The 22,500-nt window shown below is 41.2% G+C and overlaps 1 protein-coding gene across 1 annotated transcript in view; it reads right to left on the bottom strand.

The window, feature by feature from the left end:
- LOC135089272 (protein CREG1-like) overlaps nt 1–11,566 on the bottom strand; it is a 13,681-nt gene extending 2,115 nt beyond the window's left edge. The window contains exons 1-4 of the mRNA XM_063984737.1: nt 11,413–11,566; nt 4,926–5,015; nt 4,259–4,385; nt 3,642–3,796 (exon numbers count right to left, since the gene is read on the bottom strand). Of these exons, the coding sequence (XP_063840807.1) occupies nt 3,642–3,796; nt 4,259–4,385; nt 4,926–5,015; nt 11,413–11,466 (426 nt within the window). The 5' untranslated portion in view covers nt 11,467–11,566. The remainder of the gene's footprint in view (nt 1–3,641; nt 3,797–4,258; nt 4,386–4,925; nt 5,016–11,412) is intronic.
- Nucleotides 11,567–22,500: the final 10,934 nt, after the last annotated feature.

The raw sequence follows: 22,500 nt of genomic DNA, 5'->3' as shown, positions 1-22,500 counted from the left end.
AACTTCTCAACTCACTAGATATCGTCTATCTATGTCACGTGACCACACCACACCCTGAGCTTACATAATGCCACCACCAGTCCTGAGGAATCAGACTACAGAAGACGTCACAACTATGGTAGGTTATAAGAGCGACATCGCTGCACTTCTTCGGTGTTTTGACGCCAGGGAACAGAGGAGGCACAATGAGGATGCCGATACACTTCTTCATTAGGCCGAAACAAGGAGGCAGGAATTTCAGATGCTGATATTGGCTTTTACACAGCAAACTGATGTGGAGACAGCTCTTGTCACACGTATCATTCCTGGTTCACCTGCTACTGGTTTACCTGCTCCTCGACCCTCCCTTCCATCATGGCTGTCCTCCACCCAGATCAAAGCAGTCATCATACTAACCGCCCCCTTTACAGCTGGACATTTCATGCCAGGCTTTTCGGGAATGGCGTAGATGTTTTAAAGACTATGCAACGATGACAGATATGGTAGAAATGACCCTCAACAACCAGTACGTCCAGCTACAAGTAAGTCTAGGTCTTGAAGTGTTACACACCCTCCAGTACTGTCTACAGCTGACCCAGGATGACCCCAACCCCATTAATGACGTCCTTGACATGCTGGACAACCACTTCCGTGCTCGGCCCAACGAGGCACTTAGAAGGGGCAAACTGTTCAGGTGCAGGCAGGTGGGGGAATCCTTTAATAACTTCTTTGTGTGAGCTTAGACCCTGGTAGAAGCTGTAGAGATATGCAAGGATGGAGACTACTAGTGTGAACAGACCCAACTGAAACAGATCTTGTTGATGGGACTGTGAGATCAGGAGCTGGTCCAAGACCCAATTAGCATCATTCCCACCCACTCATTGAACAAGGTAGTTACACGGTGTTACGCCCATGAAGTGGCTTACCACACCACCTTTGTCATCTCCCTCTCATATACCATACATGCCACATCGTGGTACAAGAAAGACAAGGTAAAGAGAGGCAAGATAACATCACCTACACTCATCAATAAAATGTGCAACAGATGCCACAAATCTCACGGGAATGACAGTTGTCCGGCCACAAAAGCAACGTGCTGTACTTACAGGAGAAAAAGATACTGGCCTCGTACACCTCGGTGCCATGCAGCCAACACCAAATGCAGAACTTGTGGGAAGGTGGGGCACTTCGACCAGTGGTCTTTTGACAAAACAGACCATTTGGATGTATGTGAAAGGAGGGTGCAAGCACAAGGAAGATCCAGAGAAAGTGCGAGCCATTGCTGATTTCCTAACGCTGGCCAACATTACCAACCTCCGCTCCTTTATGGAGCTGGTAAATCAGCTGGCAAAATTTGCGCCCAACATCTCTCCTGCAGCCCAGCCATTATGCTCAGTAATGAGTCCATGACGGTCGCATTCCACCGCGTCAAGACGTTCCTGGCTGGTCCATCAGTATGTTCAACCCACTCTTGCCCACCACTCTCCAGACTAATGCCTCATGTCTCTATTGCATTGGTTATGTACTGCTTTAAGATCATGGGGGAGGCAGCTTCCGGTTTGCGCAATGTAGTTTGAGCTCCCTTACAGATGCACAGACACGCTATGCTACAATTGAGCTGGAGATGCTGGCAATGGTTTGGACAGTGCACAAGTGTGGCTACTACTTGAAGGGCTTACAAACCTTCGAACATGTTACAGACCATCGCCTGCTCACTCCTATCATCAGCAACTACACCTTCAATGCGGTGGAGAACCTCAGGCTACAGCGCCTCTAGGAAAAGCTGTCATTGTTTGTTTTCATGACTTGGTGGGAGGCCAGCATTATCACACCATTCAGTTAGCAGCCCTACAGAGGAGGACATGCTAGCAGATGTCTCCATGAAGGCTGCTGGTGCGATGTGAACTGTACATTCCCACGCTGCAGCCGACTAGCACTCAATGAACATACAGGTGGAAGAACTGCAGGAAGCAGTGCGTGGTGATGACACTTACTTGCAACTGTTGGAACGTGTGTGCCATGGCTTCCCGTGTCATCGATATAATATGATCGCAACTCTCTGCTCGACAACTGGAAGCTCCGGGACGAGCTGTACTGTGACGGGACCTTGTGTTTTACAGTCCTCATGTTGTAGTTCCTGCAGCGCTATGCAGGTCCGTCCTGCAATGCCTGTATGACAGTCACTGTAGAGCTGAGGCCACCAAGTGCTGTGCCAAGTAGACCATGTCCTGGCCAGGCATTTCTGCCAATGTCGTGTGGGGATACGTAAGTTGTCAGACACTACTTCCTAGTCAGCAGAGAGAAAACTATAGGAACGGTGACCATCCAACTCGCCCGTTCGAAGCTATGTCTGCTGACCACTTTTCAGTAGTGGGATAGCAATTCCTCACAATAACTGACTGACTGTCAGGATGGCCAGTTTTTCAGTGCAGCAGCGACACGACCGCACAAGCCACCATTTGCCAGTCCAGTATTTACTTCGCATAGAAGGGTGCATCAATCTGCTTGTGTACCGATAGTGGGCCACAGTTTATCTCCAGGGAATTCCAAAACTTCCTGTGGTGCTGGAATGTAAGGCATGTCGTGACCTTATCTAATCATCCTCAGTCCAATGGCCATACCAAAGCATTAGTAGAGGCCATAAAACCCTCTCATCCTCAAAGGAGACCCCACTGGTAACATACCAAGTGAGGAGTTTGAGAACTGTTGGAGTTAAAGAAACACTCCCAGCTACACTGGCCATTCACCAGTGTATGTACTTTATGGTCACTCCTTCCGCACTTCTGTCCCATCTCGCCCTGCTGCTTATCAGCCAGAGTGGCAACCTGAGCCGGAGGAGTGTGACCACTGTGCTGCCCAGCAGAAACAGGATACCAAGACCTGCTACATACTCGTGCCCAGCAGCTGTCTGTCCTGCCCATACACCTGGATGTACGCATCTAGGACCCACATTACGAATCGTTGGTACAGGACAGGCACAATGGTGGCCCAACCAATGCCACATCAGTATGACGTCCGCCTTCGCTATGGCCGCACCCTTAGGTGCAATAGGCTACATCTGCGTCCAGTGTCAACTGCCAACGGAGAACCAGCTGCCGCCCTGGCCGCCAACGAGGCACCCACCTAGGACCCTTCAACACCCTGCCGCTCTCCGTGCCTTTGACAGGACCAACGACAGGCAGTAGATGCGATGTAGTCAGCTCATGAACGTGGACAAGAGCTTGATAGTGGAGAGGAGGAGGTCTGGATTAATTAAGTAGTGTATAGGTAAACCACCGTTACAGCAATAACTGCCACACACACACACACGCACTTGGAAGTCCAATGGAAACAGTTGTTCGTCCTTTATCTACCCTAGCGGTGAGGGCAGTAACCTTACATTGCACTGAACCCATTGTAAGTCTCCGTGCCTATCAAGTAGTCAGTTGGGCACTAGCTAGCCAGCCTACTGGACCCCGCCTTCACTGAAACGAAGCACTTACAACAATGCACAGCTAAAGGACCTACAGTGTTTTGTTGAGCCCTACTTTATGGCGAATCGGACAACAAGAATAACAGGGTTATGCGAGATATAATGTCACAAGACAAAGAGGCATAAGCCATATTATTAGGCCACTTAAGGTCCCAAGATATCAGGTGCTATACAAGTAGCTCCTTCTCACCAGCAAGTCCTTGCCGAAAGGGTCTAGGCGTGTGATGTAAGCATAGGGAGTGCCAGAAGACTTGTCCACTGGGCCATCGCTGATGCTGATGATGCTACTAAAAGGGTATCCCTTGATAGAACTGGCTGTGGAGATTGTGGCGAAGGAACCCCATTCTGTGAGGAGAGTAGGAGTAATGAATATAATGTGTTAAAGGGGAAGAGTATCATCAACATAGAGAGAGAGAGAGAGAGAGAGAGAGAGAGAGAGAGAGAGAGAGAGAGAGAGAGAGAGAGAGAGAGTGGGGAGCGAGGTTATCAGCGACACAAGCTCTAATCTGATAATTGGCCAAGTACAAGGTTTGGCAGCGTCGCAAGTCGGAAAATTCACAGAAAGGGCACCGCCTAAACGCTTAATTCAAAATGTTAGCTACTAATGCTTTTTTTATGTGATTTTATATTGGGATTTTCGGCTAACTGGGGTGAGCGTCCCCTTTATGGAAAATTCAAAATGTGCAGTTGATCCCAGTTTACAAATATTCGTTTTACAAACAGTTTCATTGGAAGTGGCTCATTCACAAAGCAAGTTAATGCTGGTGTACGTGAGTGTGTTTGTGTGTTCGTGAAACAAGTTCTTACCAGAGGTGTGCACCACATATCGAGCCACTCTGGCCACCTGGTCATGTGGGGGAGGCTCTGGCCACCTGAGGCCGGGTGTTAGCCGGAAATTGGACACGGTCACCACTTTGCTTGATGACATGTACAGCTGTGGACAAAACAAGCAATGATTGGCTGTCATTCTTGGGAATTTCATTATATACTGTTTAGGTCCACAATTTCAGCAGCATTCTGTCATGTATGTTTTCTGAATCACACTTCTTGTTGAGCTTTGTGTATTAGCAAGTGACTGGTTGCAAGGTTCAATTACTTTTTATTTTTTTAATTCATAAGCTGAACATGTTTTGTAGTCTTAAAACTTTAATTATGTATTGCTTAGTTTCACAGTCTCAGTGACTTTATGAAACTGTTTCTTGATCGGTCACATTTTCTATTGGTTATTGTGAGTTGATGAGTGAGTGGATTTACTCACAAGGGTTGATCATAGTTGACAGTACATTCCCAGCTTTTTTTTTTTTTTCAATTCTAGAAATATTCATAATGTATTGCTTCAAAACGTTATTTATTCTATCAAGTATGTTGAGTGTTGGGTACTGTATTTACATTGACAAGTTATTTGGTTTACTCATAAGCTTAATTACTGTTTATATCTTTTATAAGCTAACCTGTTTGCTTCATTACGACTTACCTGATATGCTGCACCACCTAGAAGAATCAGAACAAGAGTTGTGATGAAGCCCAGGAAGAAGTATTTGCATTTCTTAGTTGGGTAATTCTCCTGATTAAGGTACAGAGAAGAAATAATTATGCATTAGTTGAGTATTCATGGAGCAGGGAAACCTGAAGCACCGAGGATGTTTTCTCCATTGAAAACCAAGTCATTATTTTGAGGAAATGTATCTATGTTAAGAAGCACTCATGTAATAATTGTTATTTTAAACTGTAAAAAAAAAAGAAAAACCTACACAATTTCTTTCAGTGTTAATACTATGAAAACCTTGGAATAAAGGGAGGGAAGGAATTTACATAAAGTTTAGGAGCCTTTGTGAAACATTCATATGGTACTGAGCCATAAAAGCTTGCATGCATTAAAGTCAATAAGTATCATGAAAATCAGAGTGGGGAAGGATGGAGGCAAACACAGGAAAGCCTCGATGAGAGGCACTTCCTTTGAAGGTGACTCACACTCAAGGCTGCTGATGTTTTTCTGTTCCAGCAACATATTTGTATCTTTATTTGTTTGTGATTATTGTAACTTCTTCCTTATTCTTATTCTTATTTTTTGTTCATCCTTCAACAGAAATCTTTAGGAAAACTTGCATATGAACAGTAAGAGAAGAAAAGAATGCAACTAATCACTTATTTTTCTTCTTTATTATAAAGAAGTTACCAGTCTCAGAGTGGAGTGGCAGTTGTCAATAGCAGTCCTGTCAACTCACTCTTGAGCATAATGATGAAAGATTTTCTCTTAATTCCACTTAACAACCTCCAATCTTGGTCACATAGGGCTATTTAGGTTACTAAGTGGTGTTGGATTTGGTTTGGAAATAGCCTTCACCATTATATTCAAGGTAGGATTGAAAGAGAGCTGCTGCTAACACTTGATGTTTAGTTTCTTGAGACCAGCAGCTTCATTGTTCCTTAAAAACTTAGGGAGTCTTATAGACTTGTCTTCTTCCTCATTTTATACATAAATTTGAGTTATGCGATGATCTGTAGAAGACTTGCAAAAAAAAATGTAAAATAAGATTGGGAAGAAGTGCAGAATATTATCTGAACGTGCATTCATCACAGTTCAGTCAACGAGTGTATCTTGTGATGGTGATGTGATTGTTCATTCTTTAAAGATGGGTTTACACGGAGCAATTCGCGGCTGGTTTTAGCCGGGACTATGCAGCCAAGAGCGAAATGCGGCCGGGATTTGCTGAATTGCCGGCCCAGACAGGAAACCGCTCTTTTGGTCTGATTGGCTGCCTTCTCGCCATTTTCCAGGGTCAAATGAGAACAGCTATTAACATAAAATTGAAAATATGAGGAATATTGTTAGAAAGTGTTTTAGTACTAACCATTGACTGTACTATTATATACAATAAAAAAAATAAAATATCTAAATTTATTTATCAGAATTCTGGAATAGTCGCGAGTTTGGTTTGTTTACATCATCACTGAGGAAGCCAACGGCCCAGTGTGTGTGTGTACTCTACCGGAAGGCATCATGAGCAGCAATATGGACATTGTTAGGACCTATGTGTCCGAAATATCCCTTTTGGAGTTGGTACATGAGAAGAGGTATATATATGGGATCCCATGTGTACCAAACAGTCTGCGTAAGTTCTTGCAGGAGTTGGTAATAAAGACTACTTGTATTCCTTCTCACTAACCAAGAATGAGTCCACAATCCTTTCTTTTTGTTTTTTCTTCAAGTACAACAAAATTGCAACTATAGCAACCAGCTCGTCATCAGAGGACTCCGTCTTGCTTTTTAATATTTTGATGCAGCGGGCCAGCGGCTGCTTTCGACCGTGTGAACCTGCTGGCTGTTCTGGATGGAAAAAATGCCCCTTGTAAATCCGCCTTAAGTGTTTAAACTCACACTGCACTGACTGACTAACTTCTGTTACGCACGCGTTATCCTGCCTCGCCAGTTACCTTGCTGTCGTTCACCATCTTCCTTGCTCTGAAGTCTCGAATCACCACTACCTCACCCACTGCCCACTCAACGATCACCATCAAGAGCCTCGTTACACCTCCCACGTCACGAGGCGACCCTGCTCGACACGTCACCCGTTCGACGCCACGGACCCTGCACACCATACGGTTCAACACAATCCGAGGCAACGGCGGAGCTGCCAGCGTCGGTTGTAGTCAGTCCACCTTCAGCTCATAACATCTTCACACAATCTGCCTCTTGGATATTGGGAGCTGTGGACACGTTGAGTGACTGTTCCTGGTGCCTGCTGCCTGCTTGCGTGGGTGTACATCATCTACGACCAACTAGGGTGATGGTATTGCGTGTTTCTTCCCCCATTTATTATAATATTATCTTGTGTGCCCCTTTGTGTAGGTTTGATTAGGATTAGGAGTGATATGTCTAGTTTCGTTCTTGACTTTTCCGTGACGTTCCATTGAACACACGGATGTGTGTATATTACTGGGTCTATTTCTGTTTATTTCATTATATTTGTTAAGTAAGGTAATAATAAGTTAATTATAGTAAATTCTTTATCTTCGATACCTGCAACACGTAGCACTTTTTAGGCACCTTAACATGTGGTGGGACAAAATATTTAACAGTATATTTAAAAAGTGATAATAGATCATATGCCACAGGTAGCTTGTCACCTGCTCTCAAGTTCTCAGGCCTGTCATAATGCATCCTAGTTATATCTGCAAAAAAGTTATTGTAATCCTGGAAATATACGGGCTGCTATAGGAGTGTATATAAATCACTTATGCCATTAAAACAATACACGATATTCCTATCTGAAGTGCGTTTGTTTGAGTCCTTGATTTGACTTCATGTTTTAAATGTCAAAGTTTTCCTAGAGTCTGAGTCAAAACGCATTTCACCATCCCACCTCAAATAAACGTGGCAGCGAGCGGGCGCAGACTGGCTGGGTCAACTGGACATGTTCAAGATTATGATTGACAAGTTTATTACCAAAGCTCATGCTACCCATGAAACTGAAAGATGAGGGTGTCAAGTCAGTATCTGATGATAAAGGAAATTCTAATATCATAATAGGGCAGAACATAATGATTCATTGTAGAACAATTATGTGAGATACAATAGAAGCATAGTTTTGCTAGAAAAGAGGCAAGGAATAGGTGGCCTGGCAACGCATTATCCCTCATGCCTAGCAGGGGAAACGAAAGCCACCGTCGGGGCTCATGGGAAGTGAGGTAAATGTTGATACAAAAAGTCTCGTGGTTAGTTTATGTGGAAGCTTTTGGAAAAAAAAAAAAAATGCTTATACCATCGTGTTTGGGAGACTTGTTTGCAAGATGAAAGAGTTTATTTTAGCATTCATACCATAGCTGATGAATATGGCGGCCATAAATAAAATGTGTTATAAACATTTCAGAGCGCTGTTTTGATTTCAACTCGTCATAATTACGAGCGTATCTGAGTTTTGTAATTACTGCTGAGTATAAAGGTATCAACCAAAATACCCTATCTAGTTTCTGAGATGAGATACAGCAGATAATATAGAAACATTTCTTTGATGTGGCTCATTCCGACCCGACGAACTCATGCGAGGAAAGTAAACCTGACTCTTCTTCCTTTCTTGCCTTTTGACTCAGGGGATGCCATCCTCTGGCCGCTGCCACTGAGGCCACCTACACTGGGTGTAATCAAGGATTCTGTATATTAGGAGGGCGGTCCACTCCAATGGTCGAGCTGGATGGATAAAACATTTAGCTGCCTCAGTGAAGAACATGGGGAGAGATGCGGTTTGTCGACTCACGCAGCTTTTTATTTTCATGTTGCCGAGAAGAGTATTTGATCATGCTCAGCAGTTTACTGTTAGAATAACTGCAATTGAAATAAGGATTTGTCCTTTTTTCGCTTTCCTAAGGATCCTGTATCTGAGGTCTAGTTCATGTCATTGGTATTGGTGTCATTTGGCTTTTTCAGGTGATAGGTTATGTATCAGCCTAATGGTTACATGGCATTGTGACTGTGGTCATTCCTTGAATCCAACTTATAAATCTTTGTGTACTCAAGTGTGGTGTGAAAGCCGTAATATGTCAGCTCACCTATCATGCCGACATTCAAGTCCATTTTGCACTAATATTTTATCAGCATGTTTCAGTATTAATACTAACATCTCTAACATCTCATAGCTAGTAAATTTAGGCCGAAGTACTATTTCCAGACATGGCCATCCAAATCGCTTGGGATAGCAAACCAGGTGAGCCTGTGAATTCTGACTCCCTTATCCCTCTTGTCCAAAGCCCCAATGCCATTACTTACGACTTATGACCCAGCCTTGTGATTATGTCTGGTAATAATTAACAAGCAAGGAATGATTGGGTATTCTCTGTGATTTATATAATAATGAGTATTGTGTCAAGAATGAATCGTATTACACGAGGCAAATACAGTATTCACATTCCTGCCTTTAATTTAGGGATGACATCATGACATACGTTGTTAAGGAAATCCACAGATGAACTTCAGGAGATTATTTTACAATTATACAAACACAGTAGGGTTGAGGATGAATATGAAGACAACAAATGTGTTCAACAGCTTTATACCTTACAAAAGAAATTAGAATTGAGAATGAAGTCATAGAATGTTTTGTGAATATACAGTATTTACGTAGGGAAAAAAAGTTTTTGCCCAGAATCTTGGCTCAATTTATTTATTTTTTTTTATGATCTGAGCACCAGATCATTAAAAAAAAAATCAACAGAAGTATAGGAAGTTTAGATGGAGTGCCTTTGGGAAACCAAACAATATAATGGAGAGTTATCTCCCACTCTCAGAAAAAAATAAAAGTATATAGGTAACCAGTGCACTTCACCTGCTCTAACATACGGCTCGGAGAGATGGAGCCTCACTAAAGCCTACTACTGCACAAAGAATAAATTGTTAAACAGTTACAAGACTATGGAAGTATACCGTGCAAAGAAATGAGAGATGTGAGGTAGATATTTTAAAAATCACTTGCATGGGTAAGCAAATCAAGTAATTAGTGTCCATGGAGGAATATAGAATTGTACTGGTTTGCTAAGTATAGCACGAGAACAAACTGTGTTAAACCAAGGTCTGGAAGGTTTAGGTCGAGAAAAAGAGTGAGAAATGTACGCCTCCATGCCAGACACTATCACCTCTGTTATGCGCCCGGCATACAGAGACGGATCTCTGTCACTGAAACACTAGTCATTCTAAGGAAAATCAGCAAAATACCACCTCAGGTCCCCCCAGGTAGCAGGCGAAAAACGCCAGAGGCACCTCCGCTTAGGGGGATCCTGAGGAGGGATTGGAGCGATAGGACAAGATACAGACATGAGACTGTGATCGGAGGAGCTCAACGGAGAAGAGAGTGTAACAGCATAAACAGAAGGATTAGAGGTTAGGAAAAGATAAAAAATGTTGGGCGTATCTCCAAGATGGTTAGGAATACGAGTAGGGTGTTGCACCAATTGCTCTAGGTCGTGGAGGATAGCAAAGTTGAAGGCCAGTTCACCAGGATGGTCAGTGAAGGGAGAGGAAAGCCAAAGCTGGTGGCGAACACTGAAGTCTCCAAGAAGGGAGATTTCCGGAAAAGGGAAGAGAGTCAGAATGTGCTCCACTATGGAAGTTAAGTAGTCAAAGAATTTCTTATGGTCAGAGGAGTTAGGTGAGAGGTATACAGCACAGATAAATTTAGTTTGAGAATGACTCTGTAGCCTTAGCCAGATGATGGAGAACTCGGAAGATTCAAGAGCGTGGGTACGAGAGCAGGTTAACTTGTAGCACACATAAACGCAACATCCAGCTTTGGATTGAAAATTAGGATAAAGAAAGTAGGAGGGGAAAGAAAAGGGGCTACTGTCAGTTGCCTCAGACACCTGTGTTTCAGTGAGGAAAAGAAGGTGAGGTTTAATAGAGGAGAGGTGGTGTTCTTCAGATCGAAAATTATATCTAAGACCTTGAATGTTGCAGAAGTTAATGCAGAAGAAGTTAATGGGGGTGTCACGACACTTAGGGTCGATACCATAAGAGCATTTCGACCCGGGAATATTTGTGGTCCCATCCCTAGATGGGGACTCCGAGGCTGGTGTAGGAGTTCCCATGATAATTTTGAATTTTGAGTGAAGGGTGTGTGTGTAATTAGATGCTTGTAGTTTTGTGTGAAGGAAGAGAGTTGTCTTTAGAGGGTAGGCTGTGACTGCCCCCTTGTATTGTGAGGCATAAAGGGAAACGTTCAGTGAGGTAAAAGCTGGGTTTAATGATAAGTTCACAGCACCCACTGATCCAGTGGTTTAGACCTCACTGGGAGTAATTATCGTTTCGGCAGGCGCCTACTGCTTTCTCCTTTGAGGAGGCCTTGGTGTAAGTAATGTAGTTTCTCGCTCTTGGCCGCTTTCTCGCTTTCAGTGCGGACGCAGCCCAGTCTGGCAATGGTAGTTACAGCATGCAGGTATTACGTAGTACTTTGTGCACCTGTCTTCCGTCTCACCTGTGTGGCGTACTGCTGCCCCAGGAGGCTGTACAGGTCTCCCGACTTAGACATGATGAGGGAACGACTTCAGCTGTGCAGTGGCACTGTCCCCTGCAAGCTTTAAGTACACATAGGCGGTGGTGGTGGTGGTGGTGGTGCCGAGGGTTGCCAGCAGGAAGATTTTTATTCTAGTCTACCTTAGTTGCCTGTGAGGGAAAGTATTGAGTTTCATTGGATATTTTCGTCTGTGCAGGTTTGGTTTTTTGTTTATGTATTGGTCGTTATCACCTAAGTTATTGGACAAGTCTGTTAATGCTGGGAGTGCTTGTATAAAGCCAATCTTTGATGAGGTCTTAGAGAACTTGGCTAGTAAGGATAGAATATGTTTTTCTAACGGCTCCTCTTGCTATTAGGTTTATTAATTACTCTTAAGTTCTTTTTTAGTTTTCCTTTCAAGTTATTGTCTTTCCTTTAATAATACAATATCATAAGTAGTTTTTTTTTTTATATTTGTATTTGTTTCTATATCATATATATTCATAGTTTGTTGTTGTGCAGATGATGATGATGATTTTTTCTCTAGAGTTTGGGAATAGATGAACGCAAAGAAGCACTGCCAAAAAACTGTGAGTGATAATTGTTCTAAAATACATTATCGTAGTACCAATTCAGTTAAGTTGAGAGAAAGGCTTCAACTGTAAAAAAAAAAAAGAAATGAAAGAAAAAAAGTGTAGTGCGCTTACATCTCACTCTTCTGTGAGTTGCCAGGAGAATATTTTATTTTTTCACTGTTTTGAGTGAACTAATGTATTATGAGAAAGTCGACATGTTTAGCTAGTAATATACATTTACTAATAAACAGCTGTAGTCATTGAGTGCTTTGGGGTAATTTGTCTGATTTGGCTTTATTTGATTTGAAGATTTATTATTGAAAAAAAAAAAGTCATAATGAAATAGAGGGCAGAATCTGCCGGGTTTCCCTTGGACATATAAAGAGAACAAGATATTTACAAAAATGAAAATACACAACAAAAGCTTTCAGTGCTACAGAAACAGATCTATGTGGTATATACATATATTTTAATAATTGGGTAATCACGACCTGTAGGACTGGCCAGTGAAAGACAGAGGGACACACCGCATCACCATCGGGGGGTAAACGTGGGGGTGTTGCTTTTAGCTTTATTCGTCAGTGTAGCGGGGTCTCATAATCAAGAGACAAAGGTAGGCTGTCGCCCCCGATCCTCTCTCTCTCTCTCTCTCTCTCTCTCTCTCTCTCTCTCTCTCTCTCTCTCTCTCTCTCTCTCTCTCTTACCAGTAAAAAAGAGATAGTCACCAATGAATGCCGTATGAGAAGATGCGTACTAGTACGCACAAACAGATTTTTTTTTCTTTCAGTGTTCCTTGTCTAATCACATACAGGTACCAGCTCAGCAATCTTACTGCGCATCAGACATCAAGGACCGCTCGAGGTTTTCTTTACTCCTCTGTACCTTGCTGACCAGGAAATATATATATATATATATATATATATATATATATATATATATATATATATATATATATATATATATATATATATATATATATATATATATATATATATATATATATATATATATATATATTTATTTTTTATTTTTTTTTTATTTATTTATTTATATACTTATCTATTTATTTTTCTGAAAAATTTAAACGGTTATAATTGTTTTTTGGTATTCATAGTAGAGTGGTCCACGTGACATTCTTTTCTACCATGGGTGACGGTGATTGATTGATGTGTATATGAGTGTGTGGGACTTTGTCTGGCTGGCCTGTTATAGATAGATTGATTTCTCATGGAAGCGTTTCCACCATTATTCATCATCACCTGGGCATTAGCAAAGTTTCTGCTCATTGGGTGCCCCGAAATCTTTCTCTGCATGATTGCCTTCAGCGTCGCGCAAGTTCGGAGGAGCTGCTATGTACAATGCAGACCCGGCGGGATCTGAGTCGAGGGTCGTGACATGATGAAACATGGGTTCACCACTGGGACTCAGAGACAAAGCTCGAGAGCATGGCCTGGAAACCCAAGGGATCCCCGACACCGCTCAATTTCGGTCCCAACCATCGGCTGGCAAGATCATGGCCACCATCTGGGACGCCAAGGGAGTGCCGCTAGTGGACTTCCTGTCTCGTGGATCTACGGTCACGGGGAGTACTCTGTCGCTTGAGGGGCCCTATCCGTCAGAAGAGGCGGGGCAAGTTGACCCGTGGTGTCGTCCTCCACGACAACACTCTGGTCCATAAGGGCTGCCGTGCCCAGGCTGCTCTGAGGGACTGCAGCTTCGAGAAGCTCAGTCATCCACCCTACAGTCCGGACCTGGCCCCCAGTGACTACTTTCTGTTCAGCCAGCTCAAGTCCTCGTTGCGGGGACGGAGGTTCTACGATGATGATGAGGTCAAGGAGGCTGTGATGATGTGGTTGGAGGAGCAGTCGGAATCCTTCTGGCTGGCAGAAATCCGGAGCCTTCGTGACAAGTGGTTCAAGTGTATTCAAGTCAAAGGTAATTACACTGAAAAATGATGTGGTTATCATTTTCATTCCTCTGAAATAAATACCCAAATTGCAGAACTTTTTGACCTCCCTCGTAGAGCGTGTTGGTACTTTTGCTTAGTTTTATTTCCATTGCAAATTGCCATGATAGAAAATGCATACATGTATTAGTAATAGCAATGTTAGAGTGAATGAGTCATACATTTTTACGACGAAAATCAATAGTCAGAAATGTTTTTGTAGTGGCATTTTTTGGATATTTTTACCTGCAACTTAATTGTTAAAAATAGAGAAAGTATGAGTTAAAATGTAGCGTAAAGTAGCTACGTATTCTCAGAGTGAAGATTTGTAGTAGGAAATGATGTACGTAAGAAGCGGTTCTTAGTTTTCCCACTGTACAGCTCATCTTCAGGTAGGTGTGCTTCAAGAGGGGTTGTATTTATCTCTTTCCCTATCGCTGTTTAAATTAAAAGTGGTGGTGGTGGTGGTGGCGGCGGAATGCACAGTGGTCTACGTGCTGAGCTAGTATATCTTATTGTACCAGAGAGAGAGAGAGAGAGAGAGAGAGAGAGAGAGAGAGAGAGAGAGAGAGAGAGAGAGAGAGAGAGAGAGAGAGAGAGAAAAAAAAAATTATCAGTGAAAGGGATGAAAGAGTGAAGATACTGGTTAACTCTTAGTGAGATAAACTTTGCTAAACTTAATTGACGTCTGTTCTTAGCATATCACAAGCATCAATAATCAGTGCCCATTCCCATAGCACCCTAAGCATCAATATGCAACCAACACTTTCAGTTAAATGTTATGGCATTCACGGCTTTATAGGAAGACATTCAATATTAGGACATAGAAACATAAAAAGATAGGCAAGCTGCAAGAGACAGTCCCTGTATGAAATATTCCTACCTGTTTCCACTTCCATCCTCATTCATAAAATTGTCTAATCTTTTAAAGTTCCCTAATGATTCAGCACTAACAACTTAATTACTCTTTCTATTCCATTCATCTACCACAATTTGAAAACCAATTCCTTCTTATCTCTTTTTTTTTAAATCTAATTATAAAGAGCTGAAACCCACTATCTAGTCCGATTTTCTTCTGCCTGATATCGCCTTAAGCCTTTCATGAAAACAGCTATGTCATCTATTTAGTGTGTCAACTTGCAACTCAGTATAAACTAATCTTTGAGGAGGTGTTTGTTACTCAGGAAGAACATGAAGCTCTCGAGATACCAGTCGATGGTTTTGAGGTTAATGATTGAAGCCATGACCCGGTGGTAACGGTACTTATTCATCAAGTATAAGTGATGTTTCATTAATATTTGTGTGGTTGAAAAAAAAAAAAAAAAAGGTAACATATTAATTATTGAGGTTTTTGGATGGCTTGTCTTTTGTGTGGCTTTTGCATGGACACAAAAAATCCTTCCTGCAACCACGCATAGTACTTCTCCCCTTTTGTATCAGCAAGTACTTGATGATAAATGGCGTCTGCTTTGAGTCTCACCGTGGAGACGATAAAGATGTATAAATGGCTTTCCCTCAGCATCTGTCACTGGGCTAGTTTTTTTTTTTTTTTTTCTCATTCAGGAAGTAGTAGTAGTAGTGGTAGTAGTAGTAGTAGTAGTAGTAGTAGTAGTAAAAGCATGAGAACATAAGAAAATAAGTGGAATTGTAAGCAGTTTTTTTTTTTTTTTCTCATTCAGGAAGTAGTAGTAGTGGTAGTAGTAGTAGTAGTAGTAGTAGTAAAAGCATGAGAACATAAGAAAATAAGTGGAATTGTAAGCAGCCTTAAGACAGTGGTTGTTAACTTTTTTCAATGTACGCATCCCTTTCAAATCAGCTGTCATTTCTCGCACTCTGTGAATTGCTGGAATACAAAAAAGTGGTAGAATAAAAATTAATGTCATGGGTATTAATAACAAAAAAAAAAAAAAGCGTTTCTTTCTTATCTTTATTGGCATTTTTTATTTATTTATTTATTTATTTATTTATTTATTCTTTTTTTTTTTTTTTGTGTGTGTGTGTGTGTGTGTGTGCGCCAATTCATTAAGACATTATTTACTTACCTATGCATATGATCTTTGAGAACAGTACCAGCATTTTCCTGAAAGTTTTTTTTTTTTTTTCATTGAAAAAAAAATAAAAATAAATAAATAAATAAATAAATAAAAATGAAAATAAATAAATAAATAACATACATAAATATTTTTTGCTTTAATTTTTCATAGGCATCTTCGCACCCCTTAGGAACCCGCCTAGCATGCCCACTGCTGTACGGCCAACACGTGGTAGCCCCTGCATGAAATAGTAGTAATAGTACTACTACTACTACTAGTAGTAGTAGTAGTAGTAGTAGTAGTAATAGTAGTAGTAACCTCACCAGACCAGCAACAAGAAGTAACAGCAGTTATCAGTGATAATAAAGATAAAAGCAAGAAGGAAAATTTATTGCACAAACACACACACACACACACACACACCACACACACACACACACACACATGGACATGACGACACTTATCAATTTTACCTGTTTAGAGGGATGTGTGTGTGTGTGTGTGTGTGTGTGTGTGTGTGTACAGACTATCAGCATCAGGCCATGTTTATCTATGATAATCGATATCCCACGGCTATGGTGCTATGCTTCCAGACACTTGCGTTAGGCTTTCAAAGTGTCACGTTTTCTTGTTAACGAGAGTGACTTGTATGATCTATGCTTCCCTCCTGCCCCTCCATAGTAAATTTTCCCCATGAATATTTCACTCAAAAGTTTCTCCCCCAAAATATTTATCGCCTTAATGATTCAAGTAAGTTTGGAAGAATCTGTCATGGGGATTAATTTGGGGTGAGATTTTCATAGAGGAATCTTCGTGATTGGTATTTATACGATATGTAATGCAGCAACGCTGTTACTACTACTACTACTACTACTACTACTACTGAATTATAGTACAGTTAAAGATAACTAAATGGAGAGAATAGGGAGAAATAAGGGAAAAAAGGTGTAGGGAGAAGGGAAAAGGAAATATATATATATATATATATATATATATATATATATATATATATATATACGAGGTGTGTCATTAAAGTTCCAGGACTGGTGCCACACAAGTTTTATTTCACATCCAGGCTACAAACTATAGGTTATCTCCTTCGAAGTAATCCCCCTGGCACCGCATGCACTTGTCCATCCTTCTCTGCCAGGCTTGCATGCACTGCTGGAAGGATTCTTGCGGGATGCTCCTCAGCTCCGTCGTCACGGCCTTTTTGATGTCGTCCGCATCATCAAAACGGGTCCCCTTCATGACCTCCTTGAGCTTGGGGAAGAGGAAGAAGTCGCACGGAGCGAGGTCAGGTGAGTAGGGCGGTTGCTCCAGCACGGCGATGTTCTTCTTGGCCAAGAACTCTCTGATGCTCAGGGCATTGTGAGCAGGCGCATTGTCGTGGTGAAGCAGCCACGAGTTGCCCTGCCACAACTCCCGCCTCTTCTCGCGCACTGCACGAAGCAGACGCCGCAGTACTTCTTTGTACACATGTTGGTTGACTGTCTGGCCCTGTGGCAAGAACTCGCAGTGGACGATGCCCCTCACATCGAAGAAAGCGATCAACATGACCTTGAAGCTGGACCTGGACTGCCTTGCTTTCTTCGGCCGTGGCGACGCCGGACTCTTCCATTGAAGGCTCTGGCGTTTGGTCTCCGGGTCGTACTCAAATACCCAGGACTCATCGCCGGTGATGACTCTCCTGAGCAAGTCTGGTTCAGTTTCCAGACGCTCGAGGATGTCCTGACACACCTGCATGCGTCGTCCCTTCTGGTCATCGTTCAGGAGTCTCGGCACCATCTTCGCACAGACTTTCCGCATGCCCAGATCTTCAGTGATAATCTTCCACACGCTGTTGTGGTTCATGCCAAGCTCATCTGCGATCTTTCGAACAGTCAACCGACGATCGTCACGCACCATCTGCTTGACACGCTCAACATTGGCCTCATTCCTGCTCGTTGAGGGTCTTCCACTCCTGGGGTCATCTTCCACGTCCTCCCGGCCCTCTTTGAACCTCTTGCACCACTCAAAAACACGTGAGCGTGACATTGTCTCATCCCCGTACACTTTTTGCAGCATACCCAGTGCTTCTGACGGCGTTTTCCCCAACTGCACCAAAAACTTCAAGTTTGTTCGCTGTTCAGCGCTCATTGTTAAACGACCTGCAACAGAGGACATGATTTTAAAAGCACGTAAGAAAAAGATTAGTGACTGTAGAGGGTTGGGAGCGCAGTTGTATACTCCAGAAGGATTACTTTGAAGGGGAAATATGGTGGTTTGTGGCTTGGGTTTGAAATTCATCTTTTAGGACACCAGTCCTGGAACTTTAATGACACACCTCGTATATATATATATATATATATATATATATATATATATATATATATATATATATATATATATATATATATATATATATATATATATATATATATATATATATATATATATATATATATATATATATATATATATATATATATATATATATATATATATATATATATATATATATATATTTATACATTTGATTAAAGGCAGCATGATATGAGTAGGCTTGAAAAAAAGTTTGAATCAAGTCAATCAATATACACAATTTATTTACACCAACAACAGAAGAGTTCACTCGTTACGGGATATTATAGCAACGTGGTGGTGTTAGGTCTCTGATTGCTAGAGAGACTATACTACTGATTTCACTGGATAAAAAGTGTGTACATATTTTGCGGGCCATAAGCTGAGGCTTATGGCCCCCAAAGTTTTTCTATATGGGCCCCCAGTGGGCCATGACCCCCAGTTTGGGAACTATGCCCTATATAAATCAAGCACTCTTGTCAGTGGCTTATCTCTCTGGCATTATTTTGTACCATCCTGCAGCACAAACTGACGCACTGACGCAAAATTTGTTCTTTATGTCGAAAAAAACTTTTGGTCGGCCCACACCGCGAGCACGAACACCGACGCTGGAGAGAGAGAGAGAGAGAGAGAGAGAGAGAGAGAGAGAGAGAGAGAGAGAGAGAGAGAGAGAGAGAGAGAGAGAGAGAATGTCGTAAGAAATGCAAGAGCAAAAGCTTCACAATGTGGTACAAGAGAGTGAGTGACGCACAACGGCTCGATTATCTCAAGGAAAAGGTTGTGGACGATCCCGATGGGTGAGCGTGACCTGAACTCGGCGAAGGCTGCACACTGAAGTTTCCTCACTGATCACACGACGGTCACTGAAGTCTCGAGGTAAAGCACTGGCAGATTTCTTATCCCCAGTGATAGATTGCATACCTTGACTATTACTTTGAGCTTGTTATACACTACTTGGTTCCAAAGAATGAGAATTAATCTAAAATAACATTGGAAGGAGAAAGGATAGAACAACAGGGCACAGACACTGAAAAAACGGAAAATTTGAGCAGGAAAAACAAGAATGCCACAATGACGGAACCAAAATTCGGTGTGAACCAGCAGATCGCCACACTGAGGCATCCCGGATTACGAAGGCAAGTGTGTGTGTGTGTGTGTGTGTGTGTGTGTGGCAGTGATTGAGAAAACCGTCAGTCTTCCACCACCAGTTATGGCATAGGACACTCAGGAGTTTTGGCGGGCATTCTTTGAACTATACCTTCCGTACGAGTGGCATAACCATTCCCAACAAATCAATGAACGTTTGCTTGTCCATACGTAGGAAATTCATGTAGTGTGCAGAAGAGATTACAAGTTCATGTAGAAGGTTGTCGTGGGTGAGTTCATGCCTTTTCTTAAGCCTGTCTTTCATCCACACCTTTCTTCTCCTTTTCTTCTTTGGTTCCATGCTTTCAATGGCAAGGACAATGGCAATACATGCAACCTCCCTACTCATCTTGACTGGATGAAGTACACACGACAACTGATGCTGCACAATCTCATTACTAGTGTGTGGCCAAAACCAATAACTGAACTGTCTGCGCAAGCACCATGATCGCCATTCACGACTAATAGTACATAGGGACTTTATCTTATCTCCATCATCATGGTAGTTTAAGTCCATTGATATAGATGAACACAGTAGGATATCATGCGCTAAATTGGTGTTAAATAGACGGTGAAAATAATGAAGGCTCCCTATTGATTAACATTCTCCTTAATCAGCCAGTTATGTTGTGGTGATGCGTCACTTTCCTGTCTGGTGTTCCTGTGTAGTGGCGACACGATGTGGACGCAGTAACATTACTCTGCGTGAAACAAACTTATTTTCCTATTTTTATACTTTTCCCTTCATGGCAGCACGTAATTATCAGTAATGTAGTGGATAAATTAACCCTTTCACTGCGATACAAAACAATAACCACCACCAGAAATGATGCATGAAATTTTTATAATCATTTACAAGAAAGAAAGGGATTAAAAGAATAGATTTCGTAATTTTATTAAGTTTAAAGACTGTAAGTTGCTGCAAAATAATTAAAGATGGCTGAATCTGATTGGTAATTAAGGAAAGATGTACCGAATAGCAGTCAAATGTTACGAAATATTCACATCACTTGAAAATCGCAGTTGGTTATGATAAGTATGATGAATGAAATACATCTTATTAATGTAACTTATCATTATTATCACTTGAAAACTAGCAGAGCATCAGACGTCTTCTCTCATAGCATCGCAGGGTTACAATGATTAAACTTGCAGCTTGATATGGGAAAATCTTGCGACAGGTAATAAAAAAGTCATGTTTTAATTAATTACTCTTCTGTACTTCACTGTGTCCAACTTAACCTAACCTAACCCAAAAAACATGTTGCGGGTGCCTCCCTTTCCTTCCCTGTGTCCAATGGGTGTAGGACGATTTGGCCACGGATGATTTGCCCACGGACAATTTGGCCACGGGATGTCACCGTAGGACGTTTTGGCCACGGGAACTTCCCAAGGTGGACGTTTTGGCCATGAAACATATTTACTGTAATATATATTATATTTTGTATTATTTACATATTTTCACAATTATTATTAATATTCGTATTTATTACCTAACCTAACCTAACCTAACCTAACCTAACCTAACAGAACAGATTAGAGAACTTTTTTGGATAATAAAACAGACTAAAGATTTTTTCCTTTACTTAATAAGCAAGCTACTAAGTGCAATAGATTCCTAGTATTTTCTCCCGTGGCCAAAATGTCCTACCCACCGTGGCCAAAACGTCCTAGGGTGACATCCCGTGGCCAAATCGTCCGTGGCCAAATCGTCCGTGGCCAAATTGTCCGGATTCCGTGTCCAATCAACTGGCCTAGAGTTCGTCTCAATTTTTCTTTTGATATGTCAACTACGAAAATGAGTGTTTCTTCTCGATTTACTGAAAAGTAGGAGAGAGAGAGAGAGAGAGAGAGAGAGAGAGAGAGAGATACATGGATAGTTTGTTTATGAGGGTAACAAGACTTCTCGTAGCCTTCTCGTAACTTGGCTAGTCTTTTTAGATTATTCTCTTGTGGGACTGGCACCTTCTAAGAAATAAATACAACTGAGTAAATAGATAAAATATGTCTATAGAATAGAAGAAAATATATTGATAAATATATAAATGGAAGATGGAAAAAATTATAATCAATTTAATTAAAATGTGTCAGTGGAAAATGTTTTTTTTTTTTTTTTTTTTTTTTATAAATAGAAAAGAGGGGTGAAGAATAAGAGTTGGTATAGAAGAAGTATAAAGGTTAGAAAATATTGAAAGACAGTAGAAGAGAAAAGTTGGTGGGCTAACCACCTTGCTATTTTTTTGTGAAAAATGTTGTTGAAACGGAAGAATAAATAGATAAATGAATAAATAAGTAAATGAAAATAAAAGAAATAAGAAATAAAACAAACTAGGTTGAGTAAAATAAGTATAAAACAATGCAACAAAAAGAAAAAAATAGATTAGTAGATAAATAGAAAATTAAACGGAAATAAAAAGAATGTATAAAAGGATAATAGACAAAAAGAAAAAGCTACATTCATTGTAATTCAGTCATAGCTGAACATATTTTGTCTCCGTTTTCTTTCCCTCGTTTTCCTTCTTTCACTGTGCCACGTAAACTTAAATAAATTGTACAGGCAAATAGCATTACAAACTCATTTGGTATTCCTTCATAAAGTCACGTGTGCTGAAAATAGAGGTTAGTCTTCCACTTTTATTAAGTTTACTCATTCTTAAGTTTGAAGTTAGTTAAATATTCCTTTTTGTAGCTTTTCTCTCGCTTCCTCCTTTATTTAATTTTTCTTTATATTCATTTTTTTTTATATCCTCCTCCCTCAGTCCCTCCACCTCCCCTCCCCCCTCTCTTCTCCTCAGTATATGAGAGAAGGAAGGAAGAGTAGGAAGGCGAAGAAAGAGAAGTCTGTGGTAAAGGGAAGGAAAAGGAAGTATGGGAAAGAGGAAAGAAGGAAAGGAAGGGATGGGATAATATAGGAGAGGAAAAAAAATTGGAATATGAAAGAGGGAGGAAGAGGGGAGGGAAGAAAGGAATGTATGAGTAAGGAAAGGAAAAGGAGAAAGAAATGGAAATGAATATATAAGTAAGGAAT

Source organism: Scylla paramamosain, chromosome 32 (assembly GCF_035594125.1).
Source record: "Scylla paramamosain isolate STU-SP2022 chromosome 32, ASM3559412v1, whole genome shotgun sequence".
Lineage (NCBI taxonomy): Eukaryota > Metazoa > Arthropoda > Malacostraca > Decapoda > Portunidae > Scylla > Scylla paramamosain.
The sequence above is the reverse complement of the archived record's forward strand: the minus strand, read 5'-3'. Positions and strand labels throughout refer to the sequence as shown.